The 21,287-nt window shown below is 35.1% G+C and overlaps 1 protein-coding gene across 5 annotated transcripts in view; it reads right to left on the reverse strand.

Annotated features, from left to right (window-relative positions):
• Positions 1-10,267: 10,267 nt before the first annotated feature.
• LOC106878549 (uncharacterized) overlaps positions 10,268-21,287 on the reverse strand; it is a 319,929-nt gene continuing 308,909 nt past the window's right edge. For all 5 annotated transcript variants that reach the window (XM_052977987.1, XM_052977982.1, XM_052977966.1 and 2 more), the window contains 2 exons: positions 13,680-13,781; positions 10,268-10,688 (listed from right to left, as the gene is read on the reverse strand). In XM_052977987.1, coding sequence (XP_052833947.1) covers positions 10,395-10,688; positions 13,680-13,781 — 396 coding nt within the window. In that variant the 3' untranslated portion in view covers positions 10,268-10,394. The remainder of the gene's footprint in view (positions 10,689-13,679; positions 13,782-21,287) is intronic.

The raw sequence follows: 21,287 nt of genomic DNA on the forward strand, positions 1-21,287 counted from the left end.
AGTAGTATTAAATTATTAAATATACACACAATATATGAAACAGTTCTACCAAAGTAATGCTTTTTTTTTTTCATTTTTCCTAAAATTGTTATACTAGTTAGAACTAGCTAGAAATAGGTTAAACAATACTGAATTGATGAACAAAATACAATACATTAAGCATGACAAGTTGTGCCAAACAGTTTTACTAGTTACATTGACTTCGCAACAGTTTAAATATATCATTAATTAATTATAAATTAATACTACATCATTAATTCTAAAGGTTGGTCAATAATTTACAGTGATTATTGAGATATATTTGAATTGAGAAGTTACTTGACTGTATTTTGTGAGAAAAATTTAAACATGGTTCATGATTTAAACACACACACATGACTCATACACATAAACAAGATATTGATTTTCATACAGTTTTCAGAAGAAGAAATAGTGTTTGTTGAATGTTAAACCTGCTGTAAAATGAAATCTTCAGAGAATTCTATGACTGGTAAGTTGAAGAAATTAAGGGTGTTCATAGCAAAATGGCTTTATATATACAAGGGATGACTGGAAGTAAAACAGCTAAGATGGATGGATGGACAGACAGATACTGTGTAGGTAGGATAGGTTACAGTTATAGAAAAGATAGAGAGACAATTACATACATAGTAAGCTAACATTAGCAGATTGGATATATAGGAAATTATGATAGGTTTTGCTCAAATGTACATTTAAAGTTTTACCAATGGAATTGATAAGAAGTATTTCAATAGCAATAAAAAAAATTAATTCTTATGAATAGAGAAAATTGTTGAAGTGTTCAACAGACCTTGGCTAAAATGTGTTTTAATCTATGAAAAGTAAATTAGATTCTCTGTTGTTATCTAAAAACTAATTCAAATAAATCCCTAAACAAACACACATTAGTGGTCAGCATTTATTTATCTAAATCTGTGATATATATCATCACCATCATCCTCATTTTAATGTCCACTTTTTCACACTTGCATGGGTCAGATAGAATTCATTGAATGATAATTTTCTATGGCTGGACACCCTTCCTGTTGCCAACTTCTATTTCCAAACAAGGTAATATTTCCCCATGGCCAGACCAGTTTACACAGAAGATTAGAAATGAACAACACTGCTTATGTGAGGGTGAGGATACAATTATTGCTTAATAACAAGACAAGGAGGCACAAACACATACATACAAACAAACAAGTGTGCACATGTATGTGTGTATGTATCTTTTATTTATTTCAGTCTTTTAGACTGCAACCATGCTGAAGAACTGCCTAAGAATTTTAGTTAAACATGCCAACCCTAGCACTTATTTTTTCCACTGAGGTTGGAGATGCATCTTTGCTGATTGTGAGCAATGAACTTGGTTTTACTAGAATTAACAAGTAGTCCAACATCATGTGAAGCTAATTCTAGACTGTGGTGTAATTGAGTGGAGTTTGATATTGTGTCAGAGGGCAAGGCTAAATTATCAGCATAGTCTAAATTGGTTATCTTTTGGCCCAGATGTTCAATCAATCTTCTTTTTGCGAGTGTGGAACTGAGGATGTTTAGATTGTCAAGTGATGTTCTGAGGACATAGCCCAGAGTGATCACAAAGAGAAAAGGTGCTAGTATGTACTGCTGGAGTACTCTGGCTTTGATATTGTTATAGAGCATCATAATTGCTGTTATTGTTTATTCAGGGATACCATAGACTGGTAGTATTTTTTCCATTTTACCATGATGATGGAATCAAAAGCCTTTGAGAAATCAACAAACAGTAATACTGCTTCAAGATTTCTGGATTTTACTTCTTCCAGAAGATGATGAACTGTAAGTATTAATCCAACAGTTAATCTATTCTTTCTGAAGCTATTTTAATTTCTTTTCAAAACTTAATTTCTGATTCAATCCTGTTGAGTAGGAATGAATTATAAATTTTTGCAGTGATGGTTGTAAGAATGATACCTTTGTAGTTCTTTGTGAGACCCAAATTGCCTTTCTTGGGAAATGGGAGTATGCAGTCTTCTGCCCATTTGTCCATATTGCCTCCATTGTAGACCTTATTGTTGAAGCCTAACACAATATCATTCAATTTTCTTGTTTTCCAAACTTCAGGTGGCATGTTATCCAGTCCAGCAGCTGTTACACACACATATATATAGGCAATAGAATCCAGAACCTGGTGCTAGTCCCGCTTTTCCTCAGTTCAAAGATTTGAGCAAAGTTGACTCCAACATCAGGACCAACTTCATGCAAACAAAACACTGCTCCTCTAAATGGAAACCTTTCCCTTCTTGGTTTTGTGGCATGAAGCAAAGACGGCCTTGCCGTCCACTCAAGAAAACACATAGTAAATGATCCACAAGCCCTCAAGCAAACCGAGTCCTCAACTTGTTCCATTTGCCAAATGGTTTGCAAGGCACCAGCAGGCCTCAGGAGACACATTTGTGTCCATAGAACATGATTAATACTGGGCATCTAACTGCAGAAACTTTGCTAGATCAGATTGAGCCTGGTTCACCAGTCCTCAGTCAAACCGTCCAAACCATGCCAGCATGGAAAGCGGACGTTAAACGACGATGATGATGATGATGATGATATACAGACACGCACTGACATATACATATATGTATATATATATATATATATTTCACATATACATATATAAATACATATATATATATACACATACACATATATATATTTATATATGTATATGTGAATATACATATATGTATATATATATATATATATATATATATATATAGATATATATATATAGAGAGAGAGAGAGATAGATAGATACATACATATATGTTTGTGATTAATGAGAGACACAGAAGATACAAGAATCTTTATTGATCACTACAAATGTTTCAACCCAACTGGCATCAATCCCTCACAGGTGGGATACTATACAAGTGCATCCTTAGATGCACTTAAACCAGATGCTTCCTCAGGTGATTTCAAGAGATATCTCATTAAAATAAACTGCTTCATAAGATTTCTTCTTGGTCTTCATATATAGAAATGATGAATTAAGGGGTACAGCTTCGTTCCATAACAAAAATCAGATACGAAAAGAAACAAAGACACAATACAGTGAAAAAGTGTTTTTGTATCTGATCTTTGTTATGGATCTATGGATCTTCTATAAGAACAAAGCTGTATTCCTTAATTTGCCATTTATATATATGAAAACCAAGAAGAAATCTTGTAAAACAGAGTTCATTTTAATGAAATACCTCTTGTAATCACCTGAGGAAACACATCTACAATAAGGGATATGCCTAAACCAGCTGTATAGTATCTCACCTGTGAGGGATTGATGCTGGATGGGTTGAAACAATTGTAGTGATCAATAAAGATTCTCATATCTTCCATCTCTCTCATTAATCCCAATGTACAGAGCCAATGAACGTTTTAACGGAAAATTACCAGGTCTATACCATACGATTATTTATTAACTAATATTAATATATATATATATATATATATATGTAATTACTTGGACTTTGGATATATGTCTATTAGTATGTCAATTAATCCTTTCGTTACCAACCCAGCTGAAACCAGCTCTGGCTCTGAGTACAAATGTCTTGTTTTCCTAAGTTTTGAATTAAAATCTTTCACCAAATCTTAGTCACAATTTATGTTCCTAACACTAGCTGAATGATAACTAAGTTATTTTACTAAATTCTTTATTATATTTAAAGTAATTGAAAGAAACGCAGAGCATCTCAAAATAAATACAGTAACAAAAGAGTTAAAGTACATTCACCATTTGGGCTACCTGATGCTATCCACAATAACAATATAATTTTCACTGGATCTATGTCAGGAAATCCGCAGTGCTTGTTGAGTTTATAATAGATGAAGGAAGCGGAAAATGGATTTAGCATGGATCTTTATTCAGCACAACAATAGTTTCGACTCATAGGGGTAGAATATTGTGCATCAACATGACAAGATGTACAATATCCTATCCCTATGGGACAGATGCAGGATGGGTTGAAACAATTGTCATGCTGAATAAAAATCTGTACTAAATCCATTTTCTGCTTCCTTTATCAATTATATATATATGTAGTTTATTGTTCTGCTCAACAAAAAATGTACTCCATCCAGTGAGAGATAAATATCATTTAATATAAACAATATTTATATATGAGCTTTGGTTAGTTTCATACTGTGGAAACACAATAAATGGGCAGATTATATGTTTTGTGCCTCTAAGCAATCATTCAGGCTTAAATGCACAACATAGCTGGTTTTATTTGTTCTTTCTCACTTTCTCTAGTAAGACCAACCATGTTGTCTACATGAGCCAGATGGATTGCTTGGAGGTACAAAGCATGACGCTTAAATCTGCTGATTATTGTGATTCCACAACATGAAGCTAAAAGTAGCTTGTATTTGAATAGTGTATATTAAATGATATATATATATATCATCATCATTTAACATCTGTTTCCCCAGCTGACATGGGGAGGATGGTTTGATAGGAACTGGCAAGTCAGAAGACTGCACCATATATGCATATATATATATTTGGTGTTATGCTAAGAAATGGTGTATAGTACCAGAATTTTTGACAAGTCAAATATATCAAACTACTCGAAATTATTGTTGGGGTATCCACATAAATGGAGCCAAACCAATTTCAAAATATCACTATTTGGTTCTATCATTTTAACTATATATGTGTGTGTGTGTATAGATATATGTAGTATGTAGACATGGTTATAATCCAAGCTATGTCTTCAGGAAGTACATCTGCATATTTCAGTACTCAAAAATCATAAGTAGATGCTATAATTATGTGAGGCATGCATAAGAGTTGAAAAATACTGGAAAATTATTTTTGCAGAGTAATTATATATCAAAATAGAAAACTGGGAAAAGTTTTTGGCACTATTTATTCACCATTACATTTATCATTTGTGAATAGGAGTTACAAAATTTGTATATGTAGGAAAAACGAGTAAGATATCTCTTGATATCCTACTGCTTTGGATACTAAATAAAATATGTGAAATGGTGAATAAATTATACCAAAAATTTTTCCAATATCCTGTTTGTATATATATATGTTGTTGGCACTCCGTCGCTTATGAAGACGAGGGTTCCAGTTGATCCGATCAACGGAACAGCCTGCTCATGAAATTTACTTGCAAGTGGTTGAGCACTCCACACACACGTGTACCCTTAATGTAGTTCTCGGGGATATTCAGCATGACACAGAGTGACAAGGCTGGCCCTTTGAATTACAGGCACAACAGAAACGGGAAGAGTGAGAGAAAGTTGTGGTGAAAGAGTACAGCAGGGTTCGCCACCATCCCCTGCCAGAGCCTCGTGGAGCTTTAGGTGTTTTCGCTCAATAAACACTTACAACACCCGGTCTGGGAATCGAAACTGCGATCCTATGACCGCTGCCCTAACCACTGTCTTTTTAGGAGTATCTTTGTTTAAGATGGTGAGGTTTGGTTTCAGGAAGATTTGGTTGTTGTTTCTAGTGAATTGTTAGTTTGTATAAGGAGATGATAGTTGTTGCTGTTGTCAGTGCTAATAAAGCAAGACTAGGTTTTTAAGACATTCCAGCCATGATCATCCAGTGTTTTGAGGAGTATCAAAGATTATATTATCCAATGTGGTAACCCTCCCCACCTCACTATTTCAAATGTTTTAATCAAGATAAAAAGCAGTGCCTATGACCCTTTATAGGATCTTTGAGACTGGGCCTATATGCATGCAACAGAGTTGTTTCTATTAAAGGTGTTCAAGGTGCCAAGTGGTTGTATTAACCAGGCAATGGATTAAGTAAGCCATACAAAGATTTGAAATCAAAACAAAAAGAGCTGGAATAAATACTGCAAGGCATCTGGTCCAACACTCTTACATTTCTACTAATCTATCACTCTGGATTGGTTTGCATTTGTTGACCCAAGAAAAATGAGAGGCAAAGCTGACCTCAGATTTGAACTCCAAAGCACAGAGAATTGGAACAAATACCAGAAGGCTCCAATGACTCTATCAATTGATCACCAGCAAGACAGATGATTTGTGGAATATTTTGCTGCTGATATAGTGGTTCTCATTGGTTTTTCAATATAGAATGCTAATGGAGGACTCAACAGAATTTTATTAATTTTTAGAGAATTTTTTTTTTACCCAATTAAGAGCCAAATGACTGGCAATATGACTGTTATGGTTAAGGCAGTGAGCTGGGAGAATCGTTAGCACACTGGGTAAAATGTTTAGTGGCATTTTGTTTGTCTTCACATTCTGCGTTCAACTTCTGCAAAGTCCACTTTGCCTTTCCTCTTATTGAAGTTGGTAAAATAAGTACCAGTTGCACACTGGGTCAATGTAATCAACTTACCTTCTCCCCACAAAATTGCTGGCCTTGTGCCAAAATTTGAAATCAATATGATTGTTATGGTTAAGGTGGCAAGCTGGCAGAAATGTTAGCATGCCAGGCAAAATGTTTAGTAGCATTTTGTCGGTCTTTACATTCTGAGTTCAAATTCTGCTGAGGCCAACTTTGCCTTTCATCCATTCAGAGCCGATACCAGTTGTGCACTGGGGTTGATGTAATCATCTTGCTTCCCTCACCCCAATAGTTCAGGCCTATAGTGGAAAGGGATATGATTATGATTTCTTGCAATTCCTGATGGCTAACATTCCATGATAGTTGTTAGCTATTAGGCAGGATACTGCATCTTTCAAAAAATCTGATGCTTCCCAAAATTCACCAACACTACAGCTAACATGCCTATACACCCTTTGTTCTTTTATTGTTCACTTTTCTGTCTTTTTGAGTTTTATCCTCAGAAACACAGATGTACTTTTAGCTTTCATTACTGTCTTTCTTTACTTGATTTGTTGCTGCTTTCTGTCTTCTCTTTCACACTTTTTTGATGAGTTGTAATGCACCTGACCAATGTATACAGTAAGCTCATTATTAATTTATTATTACAATTAGTTATACCAGTGATTGCTAGCCTGTGTCTCATGAAATTGTTCAAATTTAGAATATTTAATCTCTGATTTTTCAATAATGCATTATAAAATTAAGAAAAAAGTTACTTATTCTATCAACATTTGTTTACTCTCACATACAAGCTGAAAAACATTTCCAGGCAAAATTCTGGTTTAAATACCCCATATAACCTCTCATAACTTTTTTCATTTTTTAGAATTTTCAGAAAAGATTTGCAAATTTGTGTTCTAAATACAGGAATTCATATGATTATGCCAACAATTTGTTTTTAAAGTGTGTGATTTAAGGAAGATTTAGCTGTTGTTTTTAGCATATCCCATAACCACCTGGTATGACCAGTTACATGATGTGCTTCAATCCAGGCTGTGCATATGCACGGACATTTTTTTACTTTTTGAATTTGAATTTCATAAGTTATTTTAAAATTATAAACAGAAACAAATGAAAAATTCAGACTGTCTATGCATATGTGTGTGTGTGTGGAATTTTTTTTAATGAATTAAACCATAATTTTGTTCATTTACATTTTATTTAACAACTATATGTGGTTTAACTTGAAACGAAGCATGTTTATATTGTGTCATCTTGTTATAGAGATCTAGAAAATTCATAAAGATCAGATACAAAAAATAACAAATACACAATATAGTGCAAAAAGTATTTCTTTTTGCATCTGATATTTGTTATGGATCTTCTATAAGAATGAAGCTGTATTCCTTAATTTGCCATTTCTATATATGAAAAATAAGAAGAAATCTTGCAAAACAAAGTTTATTTGAATGAGATGCCTCTTGAAATCACCTGAGGAGACACATCTACACTGAGAGATACACCAAAATCAGTTGTATAGTATCCCACCTGCAAGGGATCGATGCTAGATGAGTCGAAACAATTGTAGTGATCAATAAAAATTCTCGTGTCTTCCATCTTCCATCTATTACATTCTATTTAACAACTATATGTGGTTTAACTTGAAATGAAGCATGTTTATATTGTGTTGTCTCGTTTTTAGAGAAACAAAAGTGTGCCACTGGGTTACATGGTTGACTAAATGGTGGTGGTCAGTGAATAGCAAAGGACAGAGATAACTGGAGATCACTCACTTTAGACCTACCCAACCCACACTAACAGTTATAAATAAGAAGCAGAGGGTTAATAGTACAAGTATGTGTGTATGTGTGTCACACATGGTACTCTCTCACAATTTTTTTCTTCCTTACTCTTTCATGTTATATCTGTCTCTCTTTCTCTGTGTATGTGTTTGTGTGTGTGTGTGTGTGTATGTGTGTGTGTGTATGCATGCACATGCATGAGCCTAGTGAAGACAAGTAAGTTTCAGTGTGTTTGAATACATACATGCCTGTGCGCGCATACACACACACACACACGTATACATATAAACTTCAAGACCTTGTCATCTTAAATTAGCTTTAAAAGATAGACTTAACACACACATCTGTATGTATGTATGTATATATATATATATATATATATATATATATTGAGAGAGAGAGAGAGAGAGAATGAAGTACTTAGATATCTGTATTGATATATAAACAGCATAAAGTATATGCACAGTAATTAAAAAACCCAATAATACATTGTTAAAATGCAGTAAATCCTGGTGGAATACATTTGCATGTTTCTATAGAATCAGCTAAAAAAGTTGAGAGCAACATAATTAGAATAAAAATCAGAAAAGCATAAATTTCATGTAGCTATTTCAATAGTGTAAAAACATTATCATTTATATAATTATGTACTGAACATACATAATTAGTTAATTTTAAAATGATGGGTTAGCCATTTCTTCAGGAGAATCATTAGCTTATAACTTTTAAATTAATTATGCTAATTATGCAATTATATATACAATAATGTTTTTACTCTATTGAAACAGCTGTAGAGCACAATTAACTTATGAATTATATGTGAAATGAGTGTGAGAGAATATGAGATGATGTAAGATGGCAGAGAGAGAGAGATAGAAACAAAAGATATATGTGTGTATGTGAGAGAGAAGGTATGCATGTAGAGAGGAGTAGGGAGAGATATGAACCAATGTTATTGTATTCATGTGAGATATTCACAGCCATTACATAAGGATATTTCATGCTTCACATAGACAGCAGGATCAGCAGGATAACTTATATAGGATGCACTCTGATGAAGATAATGAAGGGTTATTAGCGAGCTTTCCATAAATTACACCCATGAAATCAAGACAAGCTTCATATAAGAAGCTTCTCTGATACATAAACTACAATAACAGTGAAATTATTAAAACTAGATGGCAAACAACTGCAATTGGAAATCAGTTAGTTGAAATGAGAAATTAATTATTGTATTGAATTATTGATAATTTTATACTGTTTTCAACAGCAACAACAATTACAACAATCACAAAATGGACAACATGATATTTTTTACTAAAAAGAAAAAGAAAAGCTCCTCCAAGAACATGTTGACTAATTATCACAGGTATACTGATTCCTTGGTTGTCTCAGCAATAGAATCAGATAAAATTGAGATTAGAGAGAGACATAGGCATGGAGACGTCACATAAAATAAATTTTAGATGGCATGGAGTTAAAAATTCAGGTGGATTTAAGTGGATTTGATCAGCTTTTGCATTTAACAAAAGATTAGTTGAATAAAATAAATATATAAATAAAGCACAACAATATTTGGGGTTCTTTCCTTTTTTTTCCACTTTTTTCTTTTAGATTTAAATGTCAAAATGATGACAGTATTTGGTTTAGTTTAATATATTTTCCGTAGACAGTAAAACAATTTATGACTGGCATATCATGCACACATACATACATGTACATATATGCATACATGCATACATACATACACACACATATGCATACATATATGCACACTCATAAACATACAAAGTTGATTAATCAGGAAACGGCCATTATTTAAAAAGCTGGTTAACTGTTGTTAGTGACAATGTTTTAAGGAAATTAGCATGATCTAAGGAATAAGGCATTGGTCAACTGTAGCTGAAGAAGCAGGTTCAATGTTGGCTAGCAGCTGGTGGAGGAATAATTTCATTAACTAATGTTGTCTAATTATGAAATTGTGTGCAGTAAAAAACATTCAGTGAAAAAAATCAAACAAAACAAAACAAACAGAAAACAAAAATACATCAATAGTTCACTACTCATATATCTATAACAATATTTCTCAAAAACTTCATCCAATGTACCATGGATGGGATGAAGGGTAGGGAAGGAGTAAAATAAAAATAAAATGCAAAAATAAAACCTTTTAAGGACTTCCAGAAAATAATATCAGGCACGTCCTGCGTTTTATTTAATAAGTTATGAAAATAATAAATGATATTACATATCATCTCTACTATAGACTCTGCTTTAGTCATTTGCAGCTATACTACAAATTCATCTTCCCCAAGTTTAATAGACTCTAGATTCTTTTCCCAGTCATCATAATATGGCCGATGTTCAGTTCGGTTAGGGGAGGGTGCTAACCAAGACGACGAGTGATTTGATGGTGTAGAAGAAGAAGAAGAGAGGAGATTGGGAGCAGAGTTTCTTTCTCGATTCACTTTCTCTTTATGATCTAATTCAGTCAATAGCAGTTTAATACGTTCCTTCAGGGTTTGGATATCCTCTGCAGCAGAAATATTGGAACAACTGGACAAACTCCGACAACCAATAGCCTAAAACAAAAAAGATAAAAGAAAAAAAATTGATAGGGTAGAAAACAGGATATCATAAATTGAGTTATTTCTTAATAAATAATATTGATTTTTAACAAAACCACAATGATTCAAATATTGGGGAATACATTATTGAAATTGACCCCAGTTGTTATCAGCCATTAATTTTGTCAACTCTCAAAAGGACAAAAATCAAGCCAGTCACCATGGGATTTGAACTAAGACATCAAGCTTCCTTAACCCTTTCGTTTCCATATTTATTTTGAGATGCTCTGTGTTTCATTCAATTATTTTAAATATAACAAAGAATTTAGTAAAATAACTTAGTTATCATTCAGTTAGTGTTAGGAACATAATTTGTGACTAAGGTTTGGTGGAAGATTTTAATTTGAAACTTATGAAAAAAGACATTTGTACCATAGAGCCAGAGCCGGTTTCAGCCAGAGCCGGTTTCAGCCAGAGCCAGTTTCAGCCAGGTTGGTATCGAAAGTGTTAAAGCAGAAAAGCTTGACTATTTACTTAAAACATCCAAAACACAAAAGGTTTTTTGTATTCTTTTTGTTTAATTTTTTTATCTTTGGATTCTATTACATAATTAAAGAGGCTGCCAACCAATCTATTTTGGATGAACTAGGATTAGCTGCAATGAATCAGAAATGTTATCAATATACAGAGTATTTTGTCCTCCACCCTACTAAATTTGAAAATCACTTTTATTGTTACTAATTTAGGCACAAGACCTGAAACTTAGAGGAAGGGGGTTTAGTCGATTACACTGACCTCAGTATGTGACTGGTACTTTATTTTATCAAGCTCAAAAGAATGAAAGACAAAGTTAACTTCAACAGGATTTGAACTCAGAACATAAGGAATTGAAAGAAATACTGCAAAGCATTTATGTTTTTATGCTCTGACATTTCTGTCAGCTTCTAAATGATGAAGTTTATCCTGGTTTGACTTACATTTAGACAATAAAATTATATAATTAAATACCACAAGTTTTATTTATTCATATATCATTTATCATTTACTTGTTTCTGTAATTGAAATGCGGCCATGCTGGGGTATCACTGTCAAGGGTTTAGTCAAACAAATCAACTCTAGTACTTATTTTTAAGTCTTGTACTATTCTATTGGCTTCTTTTGTTGAACTGCTAAGTTACAGGGATATAGACAAATATACGTACATATATATATATATATATATATATATATATATATATACACACATATATATATATATGTATATATATATATATATATATATATATATATATATATATATATATATATATATATATATATATATATATATACATGGGTTGGACAAAATAGTGGAAACACCTTAAAATTTCAAACAAATTGATTTTAGGACTGCCTTTGCAGTATTTACTGCTTGAATTCTACGAGGTATGAACTCATACAAAGTTTGAATTATTTCCAAAGGAAATTTTGTCCATTCTTCAGCTAAAACAGTCTCTAGTTTTTGTAGTGATGATGGTGGAGGATATCAGCTCCTTACTTGTTTTCCTAAAATGCACCATAAATGTTCAATAATATTGAGATCTGGGGACTGTGGTGGCCAGATAAGATGTTCAACTTCACTAGAATGTTCCCCGTGTCATTCAGTAACAACTTTAGCTGTGTGAATTGGTGAAACAGTTCCACAACCATAGGATAAATTTGATCAGATAAAATGCTTAAATAGTCTTGACTATTTCTGCCATGAAGGGAAATAGATATAGTCCCCCCCAGATCATCACAGATCCTCCTCCATGTTTAACAGTTGGAAGAAGGCAGTCTGGGTCAAATACTTCTTTTGGCTGTCTCCACACGTATACTCAGCCAGTGGTCAGAAATAAGGTAAAGGATGACTCGTCTGAGAAAATAACATTCTTCCACTGCTCTAGGGACCAATTCTATAGGTTTTTACTCCACTCTAAACACTTTGCAACATTTGTTTTTGAAAGTAGTGGTTTTTTTATTGCAGCCCTCCTATGAAATCTGGCTTTGTGCAGCTCCAGGCAAAGTTTTTGTGAAAACTGGGTTCTGAAGGTGGTCATTAAGCTCTGCAGTAATTTTGGGAGCTGTACTTTTGTGATACTTTCTAACAAATCGTGTAAGAGTCTGACAGTCCCTATCTGAAAGTTTTGGTTTTCTTTCAGAGTTTTGTTTCGATGAGGAGGTTTTTCCTTCTTTCTCATAGGCTGTCATTACTTTTGAGACAGTACTTCTTGACACACCAAACATTTCGGCTGTTTTCATTATGCTAGGACCTGCCATATGCGCACCTATCGAAAGTCTGATAGATCTGTCATTTTAATGAATTTTAATTATCTTTTTCTGATGATATCTGAAAAGAAACAGCAATTTTAGCAAAACATATTAAGCAACACTAATAATATATAAAAAAAACTTTAAAATAAACAAGCTTTTGATGGTTTTATAGATATTTCAAAATTATGATGCTATGATGCTAGGTGTTTCCAATATTTTGTCCAACCCCTGTATATATATATATATATATATATATATATACACACACACACACACACACACACATATTACATACACGCACGACAGGCTTCTATATGGTTTTCATCTACCAGATTCACCCGCAAGGCATTGCCTGGCCTGGAGCTTTAGTAGAAGACACTTGCGCAAAGTGCTGCTCAGTGGAACTGAACCTGAAACCAATTGGTTGTAAAGCAAAGCTTTTTAACCACACAACCATGTTTTTTTTATTTTATTTTTTTTTTTTTAATAGATTTACTATCACTTATCATACAGTTTGTTTTAAAACTCTTCCTTTTCAGGAATGTCTCTCACTGAAACCAACACATCAAGCTTCCTGAGAGCAAAGAAGCTTGATTTGTCTTGAATAATTACTTAAAACATCTGAGACACACAAGGTTTTTTTTTTAATTCTTTTTGTTTATTCTCTTTTCATCTTTGAATTCTGTTACACAATTAAAGAAGCTGCCAACCAACCTGTTTTGGATGAGCTAGAATTAGCTGCAATGAATCGGTGACATTGTCAATTATCTTCTGGATAGCTTTGATACTTTCATCAAGGACAACTATCCCATTTACCTGAAACAGGAAACACAACATAAACAGGAAATATTAGCATTTTCTACTTTAATAGAAATCAAGTCAACATATAAACGGAAGTAATACAATGGAGATGAAAGAAGAGTGGAAAAAAACAAACAAACAAAACAACTTGTTGTAAGAAGTTATTGATGGCATATTTCATATATAAAGAAATGACATAATCAAGATTGGAGAGGAAACTTGTTCTGAAAAATTGATGGACAGTGTAAAATTGATGGAAAATACAGTCCACATAATTGCAAATAAAAACAATGGAAAGCACAGTTTTTAGTTGTGCTTAGATTACTGCTGCTGCTGCTTCACTCCCTTCTCCTCCTCCACTTCCTCCACCACCACCTATTTTTCCATGTTTGTATGGGTCAGACAATACTATGCTGGGAGAAGAGTTTTCCTATGACTGAATGCCCTTCCTATTGTTTCAAAGTGAAGTAACAATCTTCCAATGTATCAAACAACAAACTGCTTATATTTTTACAGTCCACAAAATATTTAAACATTTTTGTATACAATTCCTTATTAACATTTAATCATAAAAACATAATAGGAGTTTTTAGACATTGAATGGCTATGAGGGTACCCCTCCCCTGAGTAAAATAGGAATCAAAGATGTCTCTCGTCCCTCGTCAAAAAATGGTTGAGAATCACAGTTATATATGGAGAACTAGAAACAAAGAACCCTGCATTGTATTATTCAATTAGTATAATATAATTTTGTATTAACTGACCACTAATATACATTATCATTATTACTACTGTTGTTAAGGCCGTGAGCTGGCAGAATTGTTAGCATGCCAGGCAAAATACTTAGTGGCATTTCATCTGTCTTTATGTTCTGAGTTCAAATTCTGCTGAGGTCAACTTTGCCTTTCATCCTGTCAGGGTCGATAAAATAAGTACCAGTTGAGCACTGGGGTTGATGTAATTGACTAGTCCACTCTTTTCAAATTTCAGGCCTTGTGCCTTTAGTAGAAAGGGTTATTACTACTATTGTTATTGCTGTTTTGCATAGGCGTTGTGAGTGTTTATTGAACGAAAACACCTAAAGCTCCACGAGGCTCCGGCAGGGGATGGTGGCGAACCCTGCTGTACTCTTTCACCACAACTTTCTCTCACTCTTACTTCCTGTTTCTGTTGTGCCTGTAATTCAAAGGGTCAGCCTTGTCACACTGTGTCATGCTGAATATCCCCGAGAACTACGTTAAGGGTACACGTGTCCGTGGAGTGCTCAGCCACTTGCATGTTAATTTCATGAGCAGGCTGTTCCATTGATCAGATCAACTGGAACCCTCAACGTCGTAACCTACGGAGTGTCAACAACACAAAAATTGTTATATTTATCATTATTTACCACTGTTAATAGAGCAAGCTGGCAGAAACATTAACGCACTGGGCAAAATATCTAACAGTATCTTGCCTGGTTTCACATTCTGAGTTCAAAATCCTGCCAAGCTCAACTTTGTTTTTCATACTTTTGGAGGTGGATAAAATAAGAATCAGGTGAGTAATGAGGTTGATGTGATTGACTTGCCCCTCTCCTTAAAACTGCTGGCCTTGTGTCAAAAGTAGAAACGATTATTTACTGTTGTGGCCGTTGCCAGTACCGCCTGACTGACCTTCATGCCGGTGGCACGTAAAAGCACCCACTACACTCTCGGAGTGGTTGCCGTTAGGAGGGGCACCCAGCTGTAGAAACTCTGCCAAATCAGATTGGAGCCTGGTGTAGCCATCTGGTCCACCAGTCCTCAGTCAAATCGTCCAACCCATGCTAGCATGGAAAGCGGACGTTAAACGATGATGATGATGATGTTGTTGTTTATTATTACTACTACTATTAAGGTGGTGAGCTGACAGAACCATTAGCATGACGGGCAAAATGCTTTGCAGCATGTCGTCCATCTTTATGTTCCGAGTTCAAATACTGTCAAGGCCAACTTTACTTTTCATCCTTCTGGGGTCAATAAAATAAGTACCAGCCAAGTACAGGGGTTGATGCAGTTGACTTAGCCCTGAAATTGTTGACCTTGTCCCAAAATTTGAAACTACTATTACCACTACTATTCAACACAATCATCATCATTTAAAGTCTATTTTCCATGCTGGCATGGGTTGGACGGTTTGACAGGAGCTGACCAGCTGAAGGGCTGTTCAGGCTCCCTGTTTTGGCATGGTTTCTACAGCTGGATGTCCTTCCTAACACCAACCACTTTACAGAGTGTACTGGGTACTTTTATGCAGCACTGGTATGGGTGCTTTTTATGTGGCACAGCACTTACGAGCCTGTGAGATTAGGGATGCTCAGCTGGAGAGAGTTGCAGGGGACTAGTTTGTATGCAAGGACAACCACACTTTTACTTGGAATAATTTTAAGGTGATAGGTAGGCAGAATTTTTTGTGTCAAAGAACAGTGTTTATTTTGGGGCTTTCTTACCAGCATTCACACACACACACACACACACACTAAATCCTAGCAACCCAGCTGTGTTCTCAAACAACTCTCTCTCCTGTGAACCTCATCTATTTCCTTACCTCCAGTCCCACCACTACTTGTACCTTTATTTCATCACCTACCCCTACCTTTGCCCACTTTTACTATTACCAATCACTGCCCCCATCACTGCTACTTACTTCACTCCCAATTTGCCTTGTTTTTCTATCATACTTGCTCTTTATATCCATCTATCCTTCTTTACCTTTGGCCACCTCTGTTATTTTCAATTACTCCCTTCCCAGTCCACCCCTACATACTCCTACCTTCTTCCTATCATACACTTGTTCCTTCAGATAGTATGTCCTTCAATTTTTTAATGAATCATCTGATTGAGATTTGGCTGCTATTTCTAGCAGGTGGAACAACTTTGAAGCTGAGTGACAAAATTGGTAGCACATCATGACAAACCATCAAACCATCCAATCCCTGCCAGAGTGGAAAGCAGATGCAAAATGAAAATGAATGAAATTAATAGTAATTCATAAAAAAAAAAAAAAGCCTCTTGGGTTTAATTATCTCCCATTAAATCCACTTCCTGTTTTACCTATGTAAAACAATCATAAAGGGTAGAAAGCAAGGAGGATGTTGTTATTTTTTTATTTTTACATCATTAAATTTAAGCTATAATTTGTAAGAGGAAGCCCAGTCCACATAATGATACAGGTGTATTTATATTACAATATTTTCATAAATTGGTGACCTGTTTATAAGCATTGGTGATAATAGTGGAGATGGTGGTGGTGGTAGTGGTGGAGGAAGTTATTACTGGCGGTCATATTTACATCAATCAGTATTATCACTTCCATACACAAAGACCAAGTATTCACTGTCACCATCACCACCAACCTAATTATTATTATTATTATTATTATTATTAGAAAGTAAGATAAATTAAGTACCAGTCAAGTACTGGAGTTGATAAGATCAATTGTGCCCCTCCCTACAAAAATCCAAGCCTTGTGCCAACAGTAAAAAGAATTATTATTACTATTATTACCCACTGCTCCAAAATTGCTGGCCTTATGCCAAACTTTGAAACCATTATTATCATTATTATTATTATTATTATTACTGAGTAAGAGAGCAGTGCATGCCATCAACGTGACACTGGGGTATAAACATACGAAGTCCAATATACCCATTATGACTACCTATCTGATAAGGGTACATCCAGCACATGCATCACAACCAAATGTGCTTGACATGGTGATCTCACATCAAGATAAACAGTGCATGATCTTACAGGTGGAGCCCAGTTAGAATTTTCTTCAGGTCAAGTAGCCCATCCCACTCAATAGGTCCCTGAATAAGGTTTGTTTAAGGATATTTCCAGAGGTGAATTATTCAAATCCCAAAGAAATTTTTGCAACACATGGTTATGATGTTCCCCAACTACTTCTGCTCATGATCAGAAATGCACATATTGTCAGCCACTAAGGGACATGCTCAACTGGTTATGGTCAAACAAGTGACAGGCAAATCTGTGGTATTGAGCAGAATATTTGCTGTAGCCCATCTTTCATACCAAGACAAAAAACGTACATGGCAGCACTCCCAATCTGTTAAAATCAAGAGCTACTGCCTGTGGCATTTATTATTATCATTATATTTAAACTCCTACACTTTATGTCTGTCTTTGTAATGTCACTTTCATCCTTTGCCGTGGAGGCAAATAATAGAAACATTATCATTATCATGATCATCATCATCATTATTATTACTATTATTTTCCAATTGATAGGTATTCTATTTCATCTTCTGACTGGGTCTCAACCAGAGACCTAAGGTATGTACATATTAGATGGAGAGAAACTTCCTGAGACTGTAGGCAGTTGATGTCAACACAATTTTTTGAGTTTCATAGATGGCTGGTTTCCCAGAGATCTGGTCAAAAAATTTGTCACTACCTTTTTTGATCATTCCCAGGGCACCTACAATAACGTGGTTTTTAATTGCCACGTCTTAGATATCGCAATCTCAGGGTCCTTATATTTCAATAGTTTTAAAATTCCTTTGCTGAGATGTTTCTATCATCAGGCACTGTCATATCAATTAACAGGCATGTTTTTTGTCTTAGATCTTTGATGATGATATGTGGCCTGTTATCATTTATTTGCCTGTTTGTATATATTCTATAATCCCATAGGATGGTAACATTCTCTCTCTCAGTGATTGGCTCTGGATGGTGTTCATACCAGTTTTTAGGGTGTGGGATATCATAGTGACAGCATATGTTCCAGTGTAAGTATTGGCCAACTTGATCATACCTGGTCTTATATTCTGTAGGGGGAAAGAACTGACTGCCTTTGCTTTAATTTATACAAGCTGTACCCAAGTCTCAACCAAAGATGTCAAGGGACAAGTCTTTGCATCTAAAGATGCAAACGGATGAGGTTTATGAAAAAAAACTGATGTCTGCACGTAAAAAAAAAAAAATCTCTTTATAAAATTTATTATTATTATTATTATTATTATTATTATTATTATTATTATTATTATCCTGGCAGAACCGTTAGCATGCCAAACAAAACGCTTAACAGCATCTCAATCATCATTATGTTCTCACTTCCAATTCTGCAGAGGTGGATTTTGCCTTTCATCCTTTTGGAGTTGATAAACTTTCAAGTTTCAATAAAAGTTAAGTACTGGGGTTGATGTAATTGACTGGCCCCTCCCCAAATTTTCAGGCTGTGTACCTACAGTATAAAGGATTATTATTATTATTAGTCAAGGTCAACTTTGCTTTTCATCTTTTTGAGGTCAATAAAAGAAATACTAGCTGTACACTGGGGTCAATGTAATTGATTAACATCTACCCTAAAACTGCTGGCCTTGTACCAAAATTTGAAACCACTATCACCACCACCATCATGAAGCTAGGTATACTATCTTAAGGTTTGATGACAACAAGTCTCCTTGAATCCCAAGAATCTTTCTTAGGACTCTTGCAGAATATAAGAAGGTACTTTTCTGCAGATTGACAAAATGAGTTTCAATTCCACTATCTGCCTCTTAAGTAGCAGTTTGGGTGTTATGCCAAGTATACCAATTACTATAGGAATAATTGTTGTCTTAGTTTTCCACAATCTCTTCAGTTCTCTGGCTAGATTTTGTTATCTTTCAGTTTTTAAAAAAATTTCTTTGATATCTACTCTGTTATCATAGGGGATTGCAAAGTCTATGATCTTATACTGTTTATATATTTTGTCCTCTACAGCACCTATGGCTTTTGAAAACATTTTTTTCATACTCAGAATTGTTAAAAAATAGAATAAAATAAACTACATTGGTTGTTAACTGTCTGGACATTGTATCCTTCAAAAATTCCATGTTTCTAAAATTTACAAACACTGGGCCTAACCACTCTTTTCTTGTACTTCTAGCTTTTATTGTTGTCTTTCTTTATTGCTGCTTTGTCATTGTTGTTTAATGTCTCTTTCTTATGCCAGTATGGGTTGGATGATTTGACAGGAGCCAGTGAGGCAGAGGAATGCACCAAGCACCAATGTCTGCTTTGGCATGGTTTCTACAGTAAGGTAGCTTTCTTAATACTAACCACTTCACAGAGTGTACTGCGTAATTTTCATGTAGCACTTAGTGAAGTCACTAACTCACAAGACAAGACACCCTTCAACTGAGAGTGTGAGTGTAGTTTAGACCCCTTTGGTCATGAATGACCACAGGATTGCACCTAAAAAGTCCCCTTCCAAGGCACTAGTCCAGGTAAGATTGTTTAGGGAAGACCAGCAGTCCCCTCTCCATGCCGCTGATGTTATCCAAGGGAAAGGCAAACACCAATACAGCTTGGCACCAGTAACATTGCAACTCATTTCTACAGCTGAGTGAACAAGAGCAACATGAAATAAAGTGTCTTGTTCAAGAACACAAAACACAGCCTGGTCCAGGAACTGAACTCACTACTTCATGATTGTGACACTGGGCCATGTGCCTTCACGGGGGTGTAGTATATAATATATATATATATATATATATATATATATATATATATATATATATATATATATACACATACACACAACTGACTACTCCTGGGTGTCTGTTACATACAAAGTTCTTCTTCACTGTTAGCCTGTTAACTGTGCCTCATGTGCATCCATAACTTACATTGACTACACTATGTGACTTTCTTCTCTACTCTTTTCCTGTGTACTGAGCATAGCCATTCCTTAGATGGAAATAGGATACACCACCACCACCACCCAGTGGCCATCTTCCTTCTTGTTAACCAAAACTTTTCTCTTCATTAAGCTTATTTTAAGGACACTTGATTTTAGACATTATTTCTGCTTTAAGCTCTCTATCCCATAAATTTAACTGGTAATGTGAAGATAATCATGAAATGATGCTAGTTGGATTATAGTGGTAGCAGCAAGTGAGCTAGCAGTTGTAGTGGTGTAGATGATGTTTATGGTGATGATGCTGGTGGTGGTGGTGGTAGCAGTGATGGCAATATGGATGCAAGCAATAGTAGAGGATGTAGATGGAAATAGTGACCAACAATGCTAAAGTGATGCTGGGTGGTAGCTGTACCAACAGTAGTAGTAGTGATGGTGGTGGTGGTGATGGTAATAGTGGAGATAGTGCAACAGTGGTATTAGCACTGATATTAGCACAGGAGTTATGCTGGTGGTGGTAATGATGGTACGAAACAGAGATGATGGTAGTAACGGTGGAGCTAGAGGCATTAGAACCTCACTAACCAGCCAAGCAACCAATCAGCCAGCCAGCCAAGCAACCAAGTAACCAACCAGCTAGCCAACCAACCAGCCAGCCAACCAACCAACTAGCCAGCTAACCAACCAACTGATCAGCCAACCAATAAGCCAGCCAGTCAACTAATCAGCCAACCAACCAACCAACCAACCAGCCAGCCAGCCAATCAACCAACCAACCAACTAGCCAGCTAACCAACCAACCAACCAGCCAGCCAGTCAGCCAACAAATCAACCAACCAGCCAGCCAACCAGCCAACC

The sequence above is a fragment of the Octopus bimaculoides genome, chromosome 2 (genome assembly GCF_001194135.2).
Source record: "Octopus bimaculoides isolate UCB-OBI-ISO-001 chromosome 2, ASM119413v2, whole genome shotgun sequence".
NCBI lineage: Eukaryota > Metazoa > Mollusca > Cephalopoda > Octopoda > Octopodidae > Octopus > Octopus bimaculoides.